The sequence below is a fragment of the Peromyscus leucopus genome, chromosome 8b (assembly GCF_004664715.2).
Source record: "Peromyscus leucopus breed LL Stock chromosome 8b, UCI_PerLeu_2.1, whole genome shotgun sequence".
Classification (NCBI taxonomy): Eukaryota; Metazoa; Chordata; class Mammalia; order Rodentia; family Cricetidae; genus Peromyscus; species Peromyscus leucopus.
The window spans coordinates 34,131,743-34,150,463 of record NC_051086.1 but is presented as its reverse complement, the minus strand read 5'-3'; the positions used below and the strand labels follow the sequence as shown (position 1 = coordinate 34,150,463).

The 18,721-nt window shown below is 44.3% G+C and overlaps 2 protein-coding genes across 2 annotated transcripts; both read right to left on the bottom strand.

Annotated features, from left to right (window-relative positions):
- Positions 1-2,764: 2,764 nt before the first annotated feature.
- On the bottom strand, positions 2,765-4,781 carry LOC114688109 (olfactory receptor 1361-like). Its single transcript, XM_028862723.2, has 2 exons — positions 4,617-4,781; positions 2,765-4,089 (listed from the first exon to the last, which is right to left on the bottom strand). The coding sequence occupies exon 2, from the start codon at positions 4,085-4,087 to the stop codon at positions 3,164-3,166; it is 924 nt and encodes a 307-aa protein (XP_028718556.1). The 5' UTR covers positions 4,088-4,089; positions 4,617-4,781; the 3' UTR covers positions 2,765-3,163.
- Positions 4,782-16,103: 11,322 nt separating this feature from the next.
- Positions 16,104-17,292, bottom strand: LOC114688110 (olfactory receptor 1361-like). Its single transcript, XM_028862724.2, has one exon. The coding sequence runs from the start codon at positions 17,290-17,292 to the stop codon at positions 16,369-16,371; it is 924 nt and encodes a 307-aa protein (XP_028718557.1). The 3' UTR covers positions 16,104-16,368.
- Positions 17,293-18,721: the final 1,429 nt, after the last annotated feature.

The window sequence follows — 18,721 nt, the reverse complement described above, 5'->3', positions numbered from 1 at the left end:
CCTTCTGAGGAGAGCAGTGTCTGGGGATCTGTGCAGCACTGAGGGGTGATCATTTGTTTCAACATTCACTGAGCTGATGCCAAACTTTTCTAAGTTGTTTTAATTGGCAAACCAAGAGTTGACTCCCCAAAGGCTAATTAGTGGTAAATAGAAATTGATTGTGGAAAGGAGTATGTGGTATCTCCCAGGAGTCTAGGCTGAGGGAAAAACGGCCCTGGTCTAGCCTGGTCTCTATTAACTCAGGCCCTGGGAGATAAATCACCAAAGTGGCTGCCACTGGGGAGTAAGATGTAAACTTGGTACAGGGTCTGTCTCTGAGGGAAGATGGCACCAGGGAGCCCACATGGTGCCTTGTTTTTATTAATCATGAGTTCCTCACTCACACACAGACAACTAGGACCAGCAACTAGAACCAGGATGAGCCTACCCAGACCTCTAGAGGACTCTCTTCCCTCTTCCTGTATCTCCACTGAGAGAAATGATTCGGGGAGACAGCAGAGATGCAGGGAAGTGGGTATTCAGCGGAAAGGGAATGAAAACCAGGAAGTTTGTGCAGAGTTGGCCAGCATGCAACAGGCACACCAATGAGATTTTCTACTCAACAATGAGTTTCTAAGATAATTTGTGGGGGGCACACGTAGATAGAGAATGACTCCCCTTTGTCTCTGGATCCTATGAGAATTTCATTGACTTTCCTTCATCTTGGTCCTCTATCTTCCTCCTCATTCAACTTAAAAATATTTTTTTCTTTTTAAAACTATAGTTACATCATTTTCCCCTTCTCTTTCTTCCATCCAAATCCTTCCATATACCTTTCTTGCTCTCTTTCAAATTCATGACCTCTTTTTTTCTTTAATTGTTGTTACATGCATATATGTTTATGTACACACACACACACACACACATATATATATATATATATATATATATATATATATATATATAAATTTTAACCAGCTGAGTCTGTATAGTGTTACTCAGATGTATGCTTTCAGGGCTAACCATTTAGCATTGGATAGCCAATTGGTGTGCTCCTCCCAGAGGAAGACTGTTTCTCCCACTCCCAGCATTCCTTAGTACCTGAGTATAGGATTGAGGCCTCCTGGCCTCTCCCCAGTCCACTTTGGTATATCTGTTGTTGTCCTTATTCATCTCCTGTTTAGGCAATCATGTAAGTGAGACTTTATGGGTGTAACTTCTGACATCCCCAGGAGACACAGTTTCATGGCAAACACCTTGATCCTCTCTTACCCTCTTTCTGTCTCCTTTTCTTCAATGTTTCCTGAGCCTTGGGTGCAGGAGTTATCTTGTAGATGGATCCATTTCAGCTGGCCTCCACAACTCTGCGTTTTAGTTGGTTATGGTTTTCTGTGGTGGTCTCCTCTGCTGTAAAGAGGAGTGTCCTTGATGGCACAATAACCCTAAGGATGCAGTACTGGCATGCATATCTTGGAGGTAACCAACAGCTCTCTAATTGGCCTCAGGATCTGCTCAACAAGAGGGAAAACATTCATGGTAGTCAAAACCTAGCCAACTGCCCAGGGCTAGCGAAGTAGTGGATCTTGGAGGAGAATCTACAGCTGCCACTGCTAAGCTAGCATACTTTTAACTATGCTCAGTGTTTGTCTTTATACCAGCAGGTAAGTGTAGTTCACATCCAGTTTTTTACCTATGACCTAGTGGTCAGGCACACACACCAGCAGTTCTACTTATTCAATACCCTGATGCAGGAGAATTGCTCAATATAAGAGATTCTGTCTGGCATAAAAAACACAAGAAGACTCAATCCTAGAAACAGCCGAGCAAAATCCTAGGCTCAGAACACGTTCTTGCCATGGCTGCTTCTCTGGGTCCCAGAATTCACTGAAGCTTCCTACATTCCACAGTGACCTTGGAGGGCTTCAGATCCCTAGGTTCTCATTTCCATAGCTGTGACTTCTGTTGTCTGTTACTTCTCAGTGTCCCATAATCACAATCATCTATCACTAATCCAAGGCAAGGTCATGTGAACACTGGACCAGTCTGGGTATCTGTGTACAAAAATGAAGAAATGTGTGATATCTACGAGTCCTCTTCTTGCTGCCTTGGGGGCCATCCTCCAGCAGCGCAGGGCTGGAAATGAATCTACTGAGTCGGTGCATATTAGACTGTTCTATCTGAGGGTGTTAGGGAAAAAGACATTCACATTCTCTTTTGATGGTTTCCTTCTTTATTCTCTATTCTCTATTCTTCTACCATATGCACTTTTCTACAGATTATACATATCAACAAAATCTTTCAGGCAACATAGGAATTACATTGTGGTAACATTCTTTTTTCAATGAATGATTATCATGAATACAGGCAAACACGTTTTTCATCTTTCTTACATGATTAAAAACCAAGTCACCCCAGTAACCCACATACATTTACATCCAAGCAACTTATTACAGATTAACAGAACATGAGCAAGCAGAAAGTAATTTTTCTCAACCAACTCTTTTGTTGGTAGGCTGCATATTTTGGTTACAAAGAAAGAATCAATCAATCACATCATTATTAATTTTGAAAGGTAATCTTATAAGGAATCTTTTTTTCTGAGACAGGGTTCCTCTGTGTAGCTTTTGGAGCCTGTCCAGGAACTCACTCTGTAGACCAGGCTGGCTTCAAACTCACAGAGACCCAACTGCCTCTGCCTCCCGAGTGCTGGGATTAAAGGTGTGCACCATCACTGACTGGCCCTTATAAGGACTCTTAAAGGAATCACAAACCTTAACTTTTATACGTTAAAAAAAACCAGTCAGCTGTTCTTTAAATCTTTAGGGTGCATACCCACTCATCAATAGTTTTATATTAAGAGATTGAGGGCAGGAATTAAACATCACCTTTGATCATCAAACAACCCTAGCAGGGAAAATATGTCAGCTGGTAACATTCAGGATGCTTTGTATTTTTTTAACCTCATTTATGTGTCCTTGTGAACTTCAGATTGTTTCTGGTGTTCTACATTACAAGCAGTGGGGATCTCCCCACACCCATTCACACCATGACAGATACCAGAGAACCATAGCAGCAGCGAACATGTAAAGGCACAGCAGAAGAAAAAGACATTCCAGGGTGTGTGGTCTCAGGGCTTTGCCTATCCAAGAGATTTGGATCTTCTCAGCTCTAGAAATTTCAAATTCTAAGATCTGAGAATTATCTTCCTTAGGGCTGCTTTCATGTCACGATTCCTCAGACTGTAGAGGAAGGGGTTGGCCATGGGAGTGACCACTGTGAAGAGGACAGAGGCCACTGCATCCTGTAGTGAGTAGGAGGAAGAAGGGTGCATATAAACTCCAAGGATTGCCCCGTAGAAGAGGCAGACTACAGTGAGGTGAGACCCACACGTGGAGATGGCTTTTCTTATCCCATGGGCAGAGGGCTTCTTCAGGACATTGGAGAAAATATAAACATAGGAAATAACAACACAGACAAATGGCACCAGAAATACCACTGCACCCTCAGTGAAGGCTGTGACATCATTGATAAAGGTGTCAGAACAAGAGAGTTTCAGGATAGGGTAGGGGTCACAGAAGAACTGGTGCACTGCATTGTGGGAACAGAACGTGAGTCGAACAATGAGGAGAGTGTGCAAGAGAGCATTCAGGTTTGTGATGACCCATGATATGACCACCAGGAGGACACAGAGTCTGGGCCTCATCATCATGGTGTAGTGGAGTGGGTGACAAATGGCCACATAGCGGTCATAGGCCATCACACTCAGCAGGAAGCTGTCCATGTTGCCGAATGCAAGCATAAAGTACATCTGGACCATACACTCCGTGTAAGAGATGGACTTGCTTCCCACCATGTGATTCACCAGCGCCTTGGGGATGGTGACTGAGGAAAAGCAGATGTCAACAGTGGAGAGGTTGGCCAGGAAGAAGTACATGGGTGTGTGGAGACGAGGGTCACAGCTGATGGCCAGGATGATGAGAAGGTTCCCAGAGATGGTGGCCATGTACATCCCCAAGAACATTCCAAAGACGACCTCTTCTTGGTCTGACTCTTCAGAGAGTCCCAGGAGGAGGAATTCTGTAGTGATCGTCTGATTGTCACCGTCCATGTCTTTGGAAAGAGAATGAGACCCATGTAGTGAAATCATTCACCAACACTTGAAGAAAACTTATGAACTCTGGAAAATGTTACTTGAGAATTAACTGCTAATAAAATGCCTTACAATGTACTTTTATAGCAACGAGTGGTCCATTTTTAAAGGACTGAATTCTGAAGACTATGATTTTATTGACTCTGCTCTTGTTTCCTAGTGACATATATATGTGCATTTTATACTGGAATTAACCCAGTCTAGGAATTGACATTCTACATTTCACTGTATATATGAAAAAACTGAGGAGTGGGCAACTAGATGCTTTATCAAAAATTGCTGATCGATGTCAGTGAGAGTTCAAAACAAGCTAATGGTCTTGTTCTCTGTGTTCCACATAGACACACATGGGCATGCACGCTCACACATACACGAACATAACCACACATGCGTGCATGAACACACACACCATGCACAACACACATACATACACAAACACACACATAGATACTTTGTAACACAGACACACAACCACACTTTTTCTTACATGTTCTTTTGTCTGATCAGGAATTTCTGGGCATAAGTTGCCGGGAGCCATTCTCCGGTGATGGATGGGTCCTGCAGAGGAGGTAAGGAGTCGGCGGGAGAAGAAAGTGAGCCAGGTCATGGTGGTCAGGGGAATCTTGCTGCCTGACTGACTAGCAGCCAGAGTGTTTCTTTATTTATACAGAATTTAGTTAGCACGGATACATTCATGATGTTCCAAAACATAGATCATATCATTTTTGGTTTTGGACATGTGTTTCACTTCCTTTTGTTCATCTTTTAGTCATCATTAATAAACTATGGCAGAACAGAGTTATCATTTCCAATCACTTTCCCTCAAGTTTAGTTTTGACATCATTTATAAACAGAGTTATCATTCTTACTCATTAACCCGATAACCCAATTTTTGAGAATCTAGAGGCATATGACAGCCTGTGCTCAGGCTCAAATTCAAACTGGCTGGGACTATAGACAGGTGCCATGTCTCCAGCAATTTTTATGTTATGTTAGCTGCCATTTTATTAAATTGTAATCAAATGAAAAGTCACTACTAAGTGTCATGTATTTCCCAGCACTCTGGAGGCAGAGGCAGGCGGATCTCTGTGAGTACGAGGTTAACCTGGTCTACAAAGCGAGTTCCAGGAAAGGCACAAAGCTACACAGAGAAACTCTGTCTTGAAAAACCAAAAAAAAAAAAAAAAAAAAAAAAAGTGTCATATATTATAAACCCAGAGGTTGTGCTGTGGCTTTTCTATTTCCTCACACTTGGGGTGGCCAATAGGCTTAGACTGGCTGTTGGGCCTTTGTATTTTATTGGCTACAGAGATGTTTTCACCACAGCTCACAGCTGTTTGTCTGCTCATGTGAGCTGTGGGCCGGACTCCTGTGTGCAGTGTGCCCTCCTTTCTGCACACAGAAGAGGGGGGCGCATACAGAGTCTAAGTGCAATGGTTTCCTATTGGAGAAAAAAGGTTTTACAGGTGGATAAAATGCAGATTCATGGGCATCTCAAAAGACAATCCCAAGGCTAGGAAATAACCACGGCCAGCAGGTCAGGATCACATCTGGACTGCAGTGCCCATGGAGGGATGCCAGGCAATTTAAGCTGAGAAAGGGAGGAGAGTCACCCTGGGGGTGATCAAAGGCCCAGGGAAAGAGAAGAGAGGTGGCAACTGTCATGTGAAACGGCCTGGCTGCTGGGACAGAACATGACATGGGAACTGATAATGTTGTTTATAGGATGCCTGTATGGTAGACACAGTGAGGCCACTATACTGTGAGAGGGAAATGAATGTAGAACAATGTAACAACGTTTCAGAACATTACAATGGATGTAGAACAATGTAACAACAACAGTAAAATCTAGAAGGAGGTCTGGGGAGATGACTCAGTGTGAAAAGCATGAGCCATGTCAGCGTGAAGACCTGAGTTCAAATCCCCAGAACCCACATAAAATTCCGCACCTTAGACATGCCTTCTATCCCAGTGCTTTCATGGTGAAATGAGAGGCAGAACCCTATATGAGTGCTGTGGGACATGTGCAACTACACTCACAAACATCCATGTGTACCCACATACATACACACACACACATACACACACACAAAATCAAATTTAAAAACCTAGAATAAGCTTCCAAATGGGTCACAGGGTCAGTGGACTGCAGAAGCAGAGATGAGACAGAATGATCAATAGTTCATAAGGACCAACAAAAGTATCCTTTGACTGTAGATGTTAATGTTCTAGAAGCCAGATAGTTTCCTATCAAAGAAATAGAAAAAGATGCACAAAGGGATGTAAAGACAACTTGTTTCAGTGGGGCAAGACCACAGTTAAGGCTCAGTCCTGAGAGCATTAAGCTGTAGTCATTCCATATTTTCATTAAGAGATGGTGGGCACTGGAATGGTCAGTTGCTGGAAATAATACTAACATCATGGTTTAAGCCCTAGGTGTACGGCTTCCACAGGACACCAGTGCATCATGATAGGTCATGCATGGATGCCCCTTTGTTTGGCTCTTCAACTCCAGCTTTTAGATTTCAATTCCACTTTCTCTAAGCTTCCATTTGGAGACAGAATTTTGCTGCCACAACTATAAAAAAAGAACCTTCAGGATATATACATATACATATACATATACATATACATATACATATACATATACATATACATATACATATACATATACATATATATCCTAATGTGTGTCTGTTTTGCTGCATTGGTTTCTGGGAGTTGTGGACGTGTCCAGAGTGTCTGAGATGCCAGATGTGCAGCTTTGTCTGCATCACTGGGTGTTGGAGACCCTGCACCTTAAAGGCGGCTTTGTCTCTGGACTCCAGTTGGAGTCAACAGTCCACGGCTGGTTCCAGTAGCATCCAAGCCGCCACAGTCTGAGACACCTTCATTATACACCCGCACACGCCAGGGGATGGGCAGAGAACAAATACGAAGACTAGGGTACAATAATGACTTTCTCTGTCTGTTTCTCCCTGTCTCTGTCTCTGTCTCTCTGTCTCTGTCTCTGTCTCTGTCTCTCTCTGTGTGTGTGTGTCTCACTCTGTGTTTCTCTCTCTGTCTCTCTCTTTCCCTCACTCCCTCTCTGCCCCCCACCCCCACTTCTGAACAGGCTTTCTAACAGCCCGCAGTACTGCTCCTAACCCACTAACCTCCATTATGTCCTTCACTTGCTCTGCCCACTTTGTGGCTTCCACTGTGTCTTAGTGCTGAGCACCTCATGGAGGACAAGGCATGGACATGTAGGAGTGAGATGCTTTTCCTCCTTTGAACTTGGTCAAAGGCAGATGGTGAATGGAGTTCTTTCTCTGTCAACCCAAGTGCTCAAGTCCATGGGAGTCTGCCTGATGTGGGGTCGCCCTCTGCTGCTCCCTTAGTCATTTTACCTGGGTGCTCTTGGCTGCTACCAGATTTCTTCAATAAAGTTCTGCATCTGCTGGTGCCAAGTTTGACTCTTGTGAGCCTTGCTAAGGACTGTGTCTGAAATATCTGATGTAGCTGTGTCCCTGAGCTTGGATCCATGGACTGTACAATTAAAACTGAACAGGTCCTAGACTAACCCAGTTCCCTATATGGGGCTCAGAATAGCATCTAAAGTAGCTTAAGTCTCAGACCCCTTTGTTATAGACTCACGGGTCACAGTCAATGAACATAGAGAAGAAACTGTCATAAACAGGAAATTTGGCATGGAATAGGACAACCTTGCATGTCTGAGAGGGGATCTCTTTCCAGTAAAGACTGATAGGAGCCTGTTCTCACAGCATCACTAACTCTAGATGTCTCCTCCTTGTCCACTTGTAGGACAAGCAACATTTCCCTCTGAACTTGGCTAGCTTCAGAAAGGTTTGAGGGTGCCCCCTCCCAGTGTCCTTCCTTATGGAGGTGTCTCTGGGCATCAGTGCTGTTGGATGAACTGGTCCCTAGCCTGTGTCCCCAGCCATCTCACCTGCTGCTCTCCAAGGCTCTCATAGAATCCAGGTCTCTACTGCTCCCATCCTGGACTTGGATGAGGGGAAATTCACAACGTAGGGTGAGAACTGAGGGAGTTCTCTTCACAAGGACATCTAAGTGAGATGTCTGGCTGTCTTTGGTGAAGCCTAGGTGTTGGAGAGAAAACAAAGAGATGCAGGTTCTGTCCCTGGAGATCAGGACTTCCAAGAGGGTGAGAGGTTTGTTGTCACACTGGGGCATCCCACGGGTTGATTCCTCAGAGGTCCTCATTAGGGGTATGTGCTCAGTGCTCAGTGTTTGCATTCTGTCTGCTTGGGCCAAAGAAATAAGAGTGGGAACAAACTTAGTTCCTGCATAAGTACATATTCAGTTTTGTATTTTTATTAATGTAAGCATTTAAAAGGACACATTCTCCCTGTAAACATTCCACATGAGTCTCTGTGATTAATTTCCATTATCACTCAATTAAAATCCTCATTCCTTTTTACTGTGAGTTTTCTTTTAGTGTGTGTGGGAAAGATATCTATTCACTTACAATATGACCCCAGTACCACAGGTGTCTACAGTACGCACAGTAAAGTCACAAGCGACTGAAGCTAAAACTTACACTGTACAATGCATGTTGAGTTGTTAACAGGACAAAAGTCAGACATCAGCCCTGGCTTTCTATCATTAGTATTTGTGTGTGAGTGTGTAAGTGTGTTTGTGCATCAGTGTCTGTGTGACTGTGTACGTCTGCGCATGTGTAGGCCAGAGGCTAGCTAGCCTATTGTGTTCTTTTTCAGGTGCTTTCTACTCTGTCTTTTGAGACAAGACTTACACTTGCTGATTCAGCTAGGCTACCTGATGTGTGTGTGTGTGTGTGTGTGTGTGTGTGTGTGTGAGAGAGAGAGAGAGAGAGAGAGAGAGAGAGAGAGAGAGAGAGAGAGAGAGAGACTGAGTGTGGCATGAGATCTTGAAACCTCAAAGCCTACCGTGAGTGCCACACTTCCTTCATCAAGGCCACACCTCCTTCATCAAGGCCACACCTCCTTCATCAAGGCCACACCTCCTTCATCAAGGCCACACCTCCTTATCCTTCTGAAACAACTCTACAGATTAGGGACAGAGCATTCTAATAAATGAAAAAATGGGGACCATTCTAATTCAAACCACCACACAATTCCAGGTTACAGTCCATCATTGATGGTAAGTCATGGCCACAGGAGCTCACAAATGAAAATCACAATACATCTATAAAAAGCAGAGAGCAATAAATGTATGAATGCTAGTTATCTACTCTCATGCAATCTAGAATCATCTGTCTATGGAATAGTTGCCTCTCATCATGGGCACATATTCCCACCTCAAGATAACCCAGCACAAACAAGCTCACAGGCCAACCTAATCTACACAATCCCTCAATGAGACTCCCCAGGGAACTCCAGACTGACCAGCTGACAGCTAACAGTATGCCTCACAGTGAATGTGGCCATCCTGAAACTGTTTGTATGATGAAACTTTCTTCTATATGACATATTAGGTCCCTATCTGAGGGGTCTTCCTCCACCTGTTTTCTGTTTCACATTGGAGCCCTTGCCATCCTTGAGAGCAGAGGCATCCTTGAACCCAGCCATAATATCTCCTCACTGGTGTAACTGCACCTGAGCTTGCAATCTGGTCCACAGTAACCAGGGCAGCATCTTCCCTGCACTGGAGCCCCTTCCAGCCTAGGATCTGGGATCCAGACCATGCGGGACTTACTTTCCTCTACTCCGATGTGCCTTCTTCACAAGTTCCACTCAATGTGCACGGTTCACAAAGCTCACATGTGCCCCCTAAGACCCAGGAGGACAAGTGCATCTCCAAGTGATGCCAGTCATCATTGAACACAAAACAATCAGAGGTGGTTAGAGCTAGGGCTCCATTTCTGAGTTTCATGTGTCTGGACTATGAGCCTGGTGAAGATCAAGATGAAGAGGTGTCCTCCTGTGTAACCAGTGGCATACACTCCAGCATCCTGAAGTGAACACAGGGCAAATACATTTCTAAAGTATCAGGGATGTCATGTCAGGACACTCAGTGGGCGATGGAACATTTTTCTAATCACATTTCTTCTTCAAAATCTTTTTAAAGATAGGTGCGAAGTATCTTCTCTGTCATCAATTGCAGTTGAAGTGGCTGGCAGGAAGGAAGTTTGTTGGCACACCTTCATGGCTCATATTCTTCTTGCCTAGACCTACCCACCGCAGACATTAGCACCACTGATCTTATCGGCCTTTTCTCTCCTCCAGATGGATTTTTCACTCATTCTCCAGTCACATCCTCAGTAACTTCCAGTGGGTTTGGTGATGAGCTATTAAAGCTCCAATGGTGGTGAGCATCTATATGTGATGCGAGTGAGAGGCACTACATCAGATGCAAGAGGCAGGGTTAATCACAGTCAGGTTCATAGCAACCTTCTATCTTCCAGGAAGGAGAACATTGACTATGAAGAGAGCTAACATAGTTAAAATGTGTCTATGCATCCCCACATTTCTTCATTAGGCATCCAGAGTTTTGTTTCAGGTCCCAGGACCCTTTGGGAAATCCTGTGACATTCCTCTTGTGTGTCTGGCTCACTCTTGTTTACAAGTTAGAGGGAAGAAAGAAGTGCAGAGAAGTAGATGATAATGATCATGCTGTGACTTGAATGAGAAAATGGCCTCCTTAAGTTCTTGGATTTGAACCCATGGTCCCCAGCTGGTGCTGTGTGGGAACCCTTAGGAGGTACAGCCTTGCTGAAGGAAGTGTATCACAGAGGACAGGCTTTGAGGGTTTCTAGGCTCACCCCACTTCCTCTTCTTTTGCTGCCTCCTGTGTGGATGAACATGAGGTCAGCCAACCTCCTGTTCTCACTGCCATGCTGGGCCTTCATGGCTCTAAGGACTCTCCCTCCTGAACTGGAAGACAAAATAAACTGCTGCTTCTCTAAGTTGCCTTTGGACTTTGTGTCTCATTACAGCATCAGAAAAGTCGGTACAGATCTCATCTCTGAGCACAGGGAGATTCAGATTTCTGTCCTCACATCCTGTGCAGGGTAGGAGGGGAAGACTGTGTCTTAAGGGCACTGCCAGAACTGGTGGGGCACTCCCATCCACCTAATAATTCAAACGATCCTTCTCTACTGCTCCTGCTCCTGCTCTTGCCTTTGTTGTCGTCATTGAACACAGAGATTTTTGTTGGAAGTGCGGTCCTGTCACATGTTCAGAAACGAGGGTGTCATTTCATTGGTTGGAGACTGAGAATAATAAGGTCCCATTGACATGTGGTATGTGAGGAGAAACTCTCCTTCTCAGACCTCTGCCAGCTCTCTTGGGTTCGGTTGGGATCCCTGCAATGCTACTATAAAGCACCATTTGTCTCATGCATGATTTAGAAGTGTTTTGTTTGATTTCCAATATTTGGAATTACTTTCTAGATATTTTATTGGTATTTCTTGATTGACTTTTGTTTTGGTCAAAAATCATAATCTGTGAGCTCTGTATGTGTGTCTGTTGCATACACATATGGGTATTGGTGTGCATCCCTGCATGTGGACATATGGAAGGCAGAACAAGATATCTGGTGCCATCCTCTATCAATCTCCAATTTATTGCCTTGGGACAGGGTCAAACATTCATATTCACAAGATAAAAATAATTTTTGTTTTCTGTTTTTGTTTTTGAAACAGAGTCTTGCTATGTAGCTTTAGTTGGCCTGGAACTCACAGAGATCCTCCTGATTCTGCCTCTTGAGTGCTCGAATTAAAGGCATCTTCCACCAGGCCCAAACAAATAAATCATTGAAAATAGTTTGTCAACAAGCCTCTAGTTCTCATGACCCAGAACAGTGTCTAGGTCTGTAGGCCACAAGCACTCCAAGGGCCTAGGTGATAAACCAAAGGGGGCTGTTCCTTTCTGGTCACCATTTCTATCTGAGTTGACCTAAATGACCCGTCAAACTCTTGTTTGTGACACCATAAAGGTAGCAATCTAATGCCTTTTCCTTATGCTCACAGGCCCTTAACTTGGATGGATTCCACCCACAAAAGAAAAACCAGCAGGGGAAACACACAGGAATGCTCAAACATACCTGGTCCTTGGGTAAGATTGCCTAAGATTCAAGACTTGTCCCCTGAAGAACCTACCCAATGAGATCAGAAGGTAGGCCAAGGAACTATAATCAAAAAAGAATCCAGGGGAATAGTAAACTTCACAAATAGACAGGACAGGGGATCTTGGACAAAACCAAAGAACCAGGGCAAGTGAGGTGGCTCAGTGGTTCAAGGGGATTGCTATCAAGCCTGATGACCCAACTTCAATCCCCTGCACCCACATGGCAGCAGTGTGATAAATGATGATCCTCACTTCATAATAAGAGTCCAGGAGGGTTGGAGAGATGGCTGAGTGGTGCAGAGCACTGGCTGCTCTAACAGAGGACCCAGGTTTGATTCTTAGAACCCCCATGCACTCATTGTTGGTGACTCCAGTCTCAGGGGATCTGATGTCCTCTTCTGGCCTCCTTGAACATTGCACACACATGGTGCACAGACATGCATATAGATAAAAACACCATACAAATAAAATAAAATGAGCAAAACAAAAAAAAAAAATTTAAAGGAGCGTGCTGGAGACGCAGAGCAGCACAGTGAACTATTATGACTCCACAAAGCAGGCATCAGCCCTGAGAAAAAGAGGCAAGAACACTGGTTCTTAAGTTCCTGATTCTATTTCCCTGTCCCTGAATTTCTCATTGGCTGAGTTTTTCAGGGAGATACAAGATTAGTATAGTCCCCACCAAACACCCCATCCTCCTAGGGCTTGAGATGCACTCCTCAATTTCCAGATATGAGGGCTCAGTCACATAGTCGGCTACAACTTTTCAATCCTAGGATAAACTCAGAAGCACTCAGGCAAGCAGGCACCAGCTGCTAGATATGCGCCTAGAGCCTCTGCTGGCCTGAGAGTCCCTGACGATGCTCGCTCATACTAAAAATGGACCAGAATGATTTATTTCTCACAAAAGGAGAGAACTGTCCCACAAGTTGTCCTCTGACTTCCACATGCATAAGGACAAACAGACAGACAGACACACACACACACACAGAGAGAGAGAGAGAGAGAGAGACAGACAGACAGAGACAGAGACAGAGACAGAGAGACAGAGGTGGCAAAGGTAAATACATAAAAAAATAAACTTCTTTATTTTTAAGAAAAGAGTAAAGAACCAGTTTATGGGGTCTTAGCATAACAAGTATGTTCTGCTCTCAATGACTTGATCCTTGGATGTGGAAAAAGGCTCTACCTCCTTGGCCACATGAAGAAATAACTACAGTCCATTACTGATAATTTACCTCTGTGGTCACTTCAAGGCTATTGGCTGCGGCCTCTAACTCAGGATGTGTGCCTGGAACAGGAGGCAGCCAATCATGTATATGCAGTCTGTTTGCCCTTTCTGGCTTTTCTCAGCTTTATATCTTCCTATTAGATTTATATATGTGTAATATCACAGCTAATCCTAGTTACTGTCCTCTGTTTACCCATCAGCCTTGGGGCCCTTTAGTGTGACCAGCTGTTGTTCACTGGTTTATTTTGAGGACCCATGACAGAATGTTAACTTTCCTTTTTTAAAGTTGCTTATGACCCAAACACACCATATTCATGTGTGAAGTTACCAAAGAGTGAGTAAAGATTTAAAAGAAAAAAAAAAAACAAACTGAATCCCCGAGAAACCAGATCAAATAGGTCTGATAGATAGAACCTAATTTAAAATTGTTGTTGTCTGCCCACAGCTCAGTTTTGTTTGGGGACTTTACCAAATAAATCTGAAGTTAGTCTTAACTTTTAAAGTTGCCCCTTTGAGAATCTGACTGCTCTCTCAATTCTTGAACTCCTGGCCTACTTTATCAATATCAATGACGCTAAGAAGAAAAAGAAATCTGACCATTAAATAAGAGTAACTGTATTAGTTACTTTTCTGTTGTTGTGATAAAACACTGTGACCAGACAACTTATAGAAGAGAGAGTTTATTTTGGCCTATGGTTCCAGAGGGGTAAGAGTCCATCGTAACAGAGAACCATGGCAGTGAGCAGCAGGATGGGGAAGCTGAGAATTCATCTTCAAAGGCAAGCATGATGCAGAGAGAGTGAACTGAAGTGCACATACCCCCCCCTCGCTGGCATACTTCCTCCAGCAAGGCCACACCTCCTAAACCCCTAAACCAATAGTGCCACCAGCTGGGACCAAGAGTTCGAATATGAGAGCTTACAAGGGACATTTTGATTCAAACCACAACAGTAACCATCTGGCCGGGACTCTGATTCCAGCATTATGTTAGCAAAGGGGGTTATTTGTTACAGTGACACACACAGGCTGAGACATTCCTGCCGCCAGAGTAGAGGAGACTGTGGGGAGATTATAGTCTGTTCCCAGAGTCACCAGGAACCTGTGGGTCCTAGACTCTGGGTCCATGAGGGGCCAGGAGGAGAGTTTGGTGTCTGTAGGGAAATCCTGAAGCCAAATCACTAATTTATTTTTACTACATGAAGAAAGAATATTTTACATCTCCCGTGTGTCTCTAAGAGTTGGGTGACAGGACCCATTTGACACCTGAGGAGGAACAAATGGTGCCTGTGTGTAAGAAAGAGATGTGCAGGGAGAGAAAGATGTGGTGAGATGAACCAGGATGAACATCACTATATTCAGAGCCAGGACAGACTCTGGACAGAGCTGTTGGTGAGAACAGGAAGGACCCATAAGCCAGCTGAATGGAGTAAGAAAAGAAGTGAGGACCCAGAGACCATGAGGGAGAGCTACTGAAGACTGACTGACCACTGGTCCCCACCCAGGAGATGGAAGTCAGAACTGTCTGGATATGAGGAAATATGACAGCTGACATTCTGGACATCTGGCGTTCAGTACACACTACATGAGGGCTGGAACACTGGACACTCCCACCCATGTTCCAGAATAAGCTTAGACTGGACTCTGAAGGTCCAAGTTCCAATTATAATCCTGACATTAATTTATGTCCCCATGTCCCTAGGCATGACTGTGAGTCTAGACTTCAGCTTTGTAAGGAAATCTCTGCTTCCTGGAGCCCATGAGAACAAGAAGGGATATGTGCATTTTATGGGTGAGCAGAGCTGCTATCCAAGGCTTCATGATGCCTCCTAGGCAGCCCTAAGAGTCATGCTGAGGAACAAAACCTACACCCTGAAATGTTAGGTGGGAAGAGAAGGTGAGAGGTAGTGTTCTGAGCTGTAGAAAGTAGGAAAGGGACCCCCGTCTGGGACAAAAGGGAATCAACAACACCTCAGTTACCAGAGTCTCTGAGAGTGGAGCACTCTATAACCAACCTCTAGTTTCTAGCATGGGTGAGTTAAACTTCCTGTGGGTCATTCACCAGGCTAACCACAGCTCTGTTTGATGCCATAGGGTCAGGTAACTCCATCATCTCTTAAAATCCCCTGATCACTGTGGCAGCTGGGATCTCAGGGGATGTTAACACATGCCAGTTCAGAATGATTCCAAATTTTCTCAGTCTTTCTTGTCTGTGAAATAAGAGTCTTTGAATCATCCCTTTGAAGAAATATGTTGTACAGATCCTAAATGGTCTTATATAAAAACCTGGAACCAGATATTGGGGTAAGTGCTGAAAGATCAGAGAGACAAAGGAACAAGCCACAGCCACTTTTCACCTTGCCAACTCCATGAATCCTCTGACCCAATGTCCCTAAATCATCAGCTGGAAAGGCTCCCTAGCTCCTGTCTCCTCACTCTTTATATGCCTTTCTCTGCCCGGCCACTTCACTTCCCATCTCAACCTTCCTAGTGCTGGGATTAATGCCATGTGTGCTTCCCAAATACTGGAGTTAAAGGTGGGTGCCACTACTGCCTGGTTCTGTTTCTCTCCTAGACTGGATCAGTCTCAGCTTGGCCATGAACTCACAGAGATCCAGACAGGTCTCTGCCTCCAGAGTGCTAGGATTAAAAATGTGTGTCACTACAGCCTCACCTCTATGTTTAACTCTGCGGCTGGTTCTGTTCTCTGATCTTCAGACAAGCTTTATTACTTAAGATTACAAATATCACTACAGAGATAAGTTTCAAAGTGTGTGACAGAGAATATTAGTCAGCATCCAAATCAAAAGCATAATCACCATCTTCTACCACTAATCCAAGGCAAGGTCATGTGAGCACCAGACCAGTCTGAGTGTCTGTTTATAAAAATGAAAAAAATGCATGACGTCTAGGAGTCCTCTCAGCTCTAGAAATTTCAGATTCTAGGATCTGAGAATTATCTTCCTTAGGGCTCCTTTGATGTCACGATTCCTCAGGCTATAGATGAAGGGATTGGCCATGGGTGTCACCACTGTGAAGAGGACAGAGGCCACTGCATCCTGTAGTGAGTAGGAGGAAATGGGGTGCATATAAACTCCTAGGATCGTCCCGTAGAATAAGCAGACCACGGTGAGGTGAGATCCACATGTGGACAGGGCTTTCCTTATTCCATGGGCAGAGGGCATCTTCAAGACCTTAGAGTAGATGTAGGCATAGGAAACAACAATGCATACAAATGGTGTAATAAATATCACTGCACCCTCAGTGAAGGCTGTGACGTCATTGATAAAGGTGTCAGAACAAGAGAGCTTCAGGACAAGGTAGGGGTCACAGAAGAAGTGGTGCACTGCATTGTGGGAACAGAAGGTGAGTTGAACCATGAGAAGAATGTGCAAGAGAGCATGCAGGTTTGTGATGACCCATGATATGGTCACCAGGAGGACACAGAGTCTGGGCCTCATCATCATGGTGTAGTGGAGTGGGTGACAAATGGCCACATAGCGGTCATAGGCCATCACACTCAGCAGGAAGCCATCCATGTTGCCAAATATGAACATGAAGTACATCTGGGCCATACACTCCGAGTAAGAGATGGACTTGCTTCCCACCACGTGATTCACCAGAGCCTTGGGAACAGTGACTGAGGAAAAGCAGATGTCAACAGTGGAGAGGTTGGCCAGGAAGAAGTACATGGGTGTGTGGAGATGAGGGTCACAGCTGATGGCCAGAATGATGAGAAGGTTCCCAGAGATGGTGACCATGTACATCCCCAAGAACAGCCCAAAGACGACCTCTTCTTGGTCTGACTCTTCAGAGAGACCCAGGAGGAGGAATTCTGTAGTGATCGTCTGATTGTCACTGTCCATGTCTTTGGAAAGAGAGTGAGACCCATATAGTGAAATCATTCACCAACACTTGAAGAAAACTGTTACGAACTTTTGAAATTTTTGCTTATTATTTGAGAATTAACTGCTAATAAAATGACTTACAATGTATTTTTATAGCAATGAGTGGTCCATTGTTAAAGGACTGAATTCTAAAGACTATGATTTTATTGACTCTGCTCTTGCTTCCTAGTGACATATATATGTGCATTTTATACAAGAATTAACGCAGTCTAGGAATTGATGTACTGCATTTCACTGTATATATGAAGAAACTGAGGAGTGCGCAACTAGATGCCTTATCAAAAATTGCTGATCGATGTCAGTGAGAGTTCAAAACAAGCTAATGGTCTTGTTCTCTGTGTTCCACATAGACACATATGGGCATATACGCTCACATATACATGAACATAACCACACATAGGTGCATGAACACACACACACCATGCACAACACACATACATACACAAACACACACATAGATATTATGTAACACAACACACAACCACACTTTTTCTTACATGTTCTTTTGTCTGATCAGGAATTTCTGAGTGTAAGTAATCTTCCTGCCTCAATTTCCAGATCGCTGGGAGGATAGGCAGGTATAATGTCCCCAACAATTTTTATGTTATATTAGCTACCATTGATTAAATTGTAATCAAATGAAAAGTCACTACTAAGTGTCATATATTATAAACCCAGAGGTTGTGCTGTGGCTTTTCTATTTCCTCACAACTGGGGAGGTCAAAAGGCTTTGACTGGCTGTTGTGTCTTCACATTCTGTTAGATACTAAGATGTTTTCACCACAGCTCACAGCTGTTTTTCTGCTCACCTGAGCTGTGGGCCGGACTCCTGTGTGCAGTGTACCCTCCTTTCTGCACACAGAAGAGGGGGGCGCATACGGAGTCTAAGTGCAATGGTTTCCTATTGGAGAAAAAAGGTTTCACAGGTGGATAAAAGGCAGATTCATGGGCATCTCAAAAGACAATCCCAAGGCTAGGAAATCACCATGGCCAGGAGGTCAGGATCACATCTGGACTGCAGTGCCCATGGAGGGATGCCAGGCAATTTAAGCTGAGAAAGGGAGGAGAGTCACCCTGGGGTGACTAGTCAGACTAGTCAGACTAGAGTCAAGCTCAACAGGGTCTTCTTTCCCCGCTGATTCCGCCAAGCCCGTTCCCTTGGCTGTGGTTTCGCTGGATAGTAGGTAGGGACAGTGGGAATCTCGTTCATCCATTCATGCGCGTCACTAATTAGATGACGAGGCATTTGGCTACCTTAAGAGAGTCATAGTTACTCCCGCCGTTTACCCGCGCTTCATTGAATTTCTTCACTTTGACATTCAGAGCACTGGGCAGAAATCACATCGCGTCAACACCCGCCGCGGGCCTTCGCGATGCTTTGTTTTAA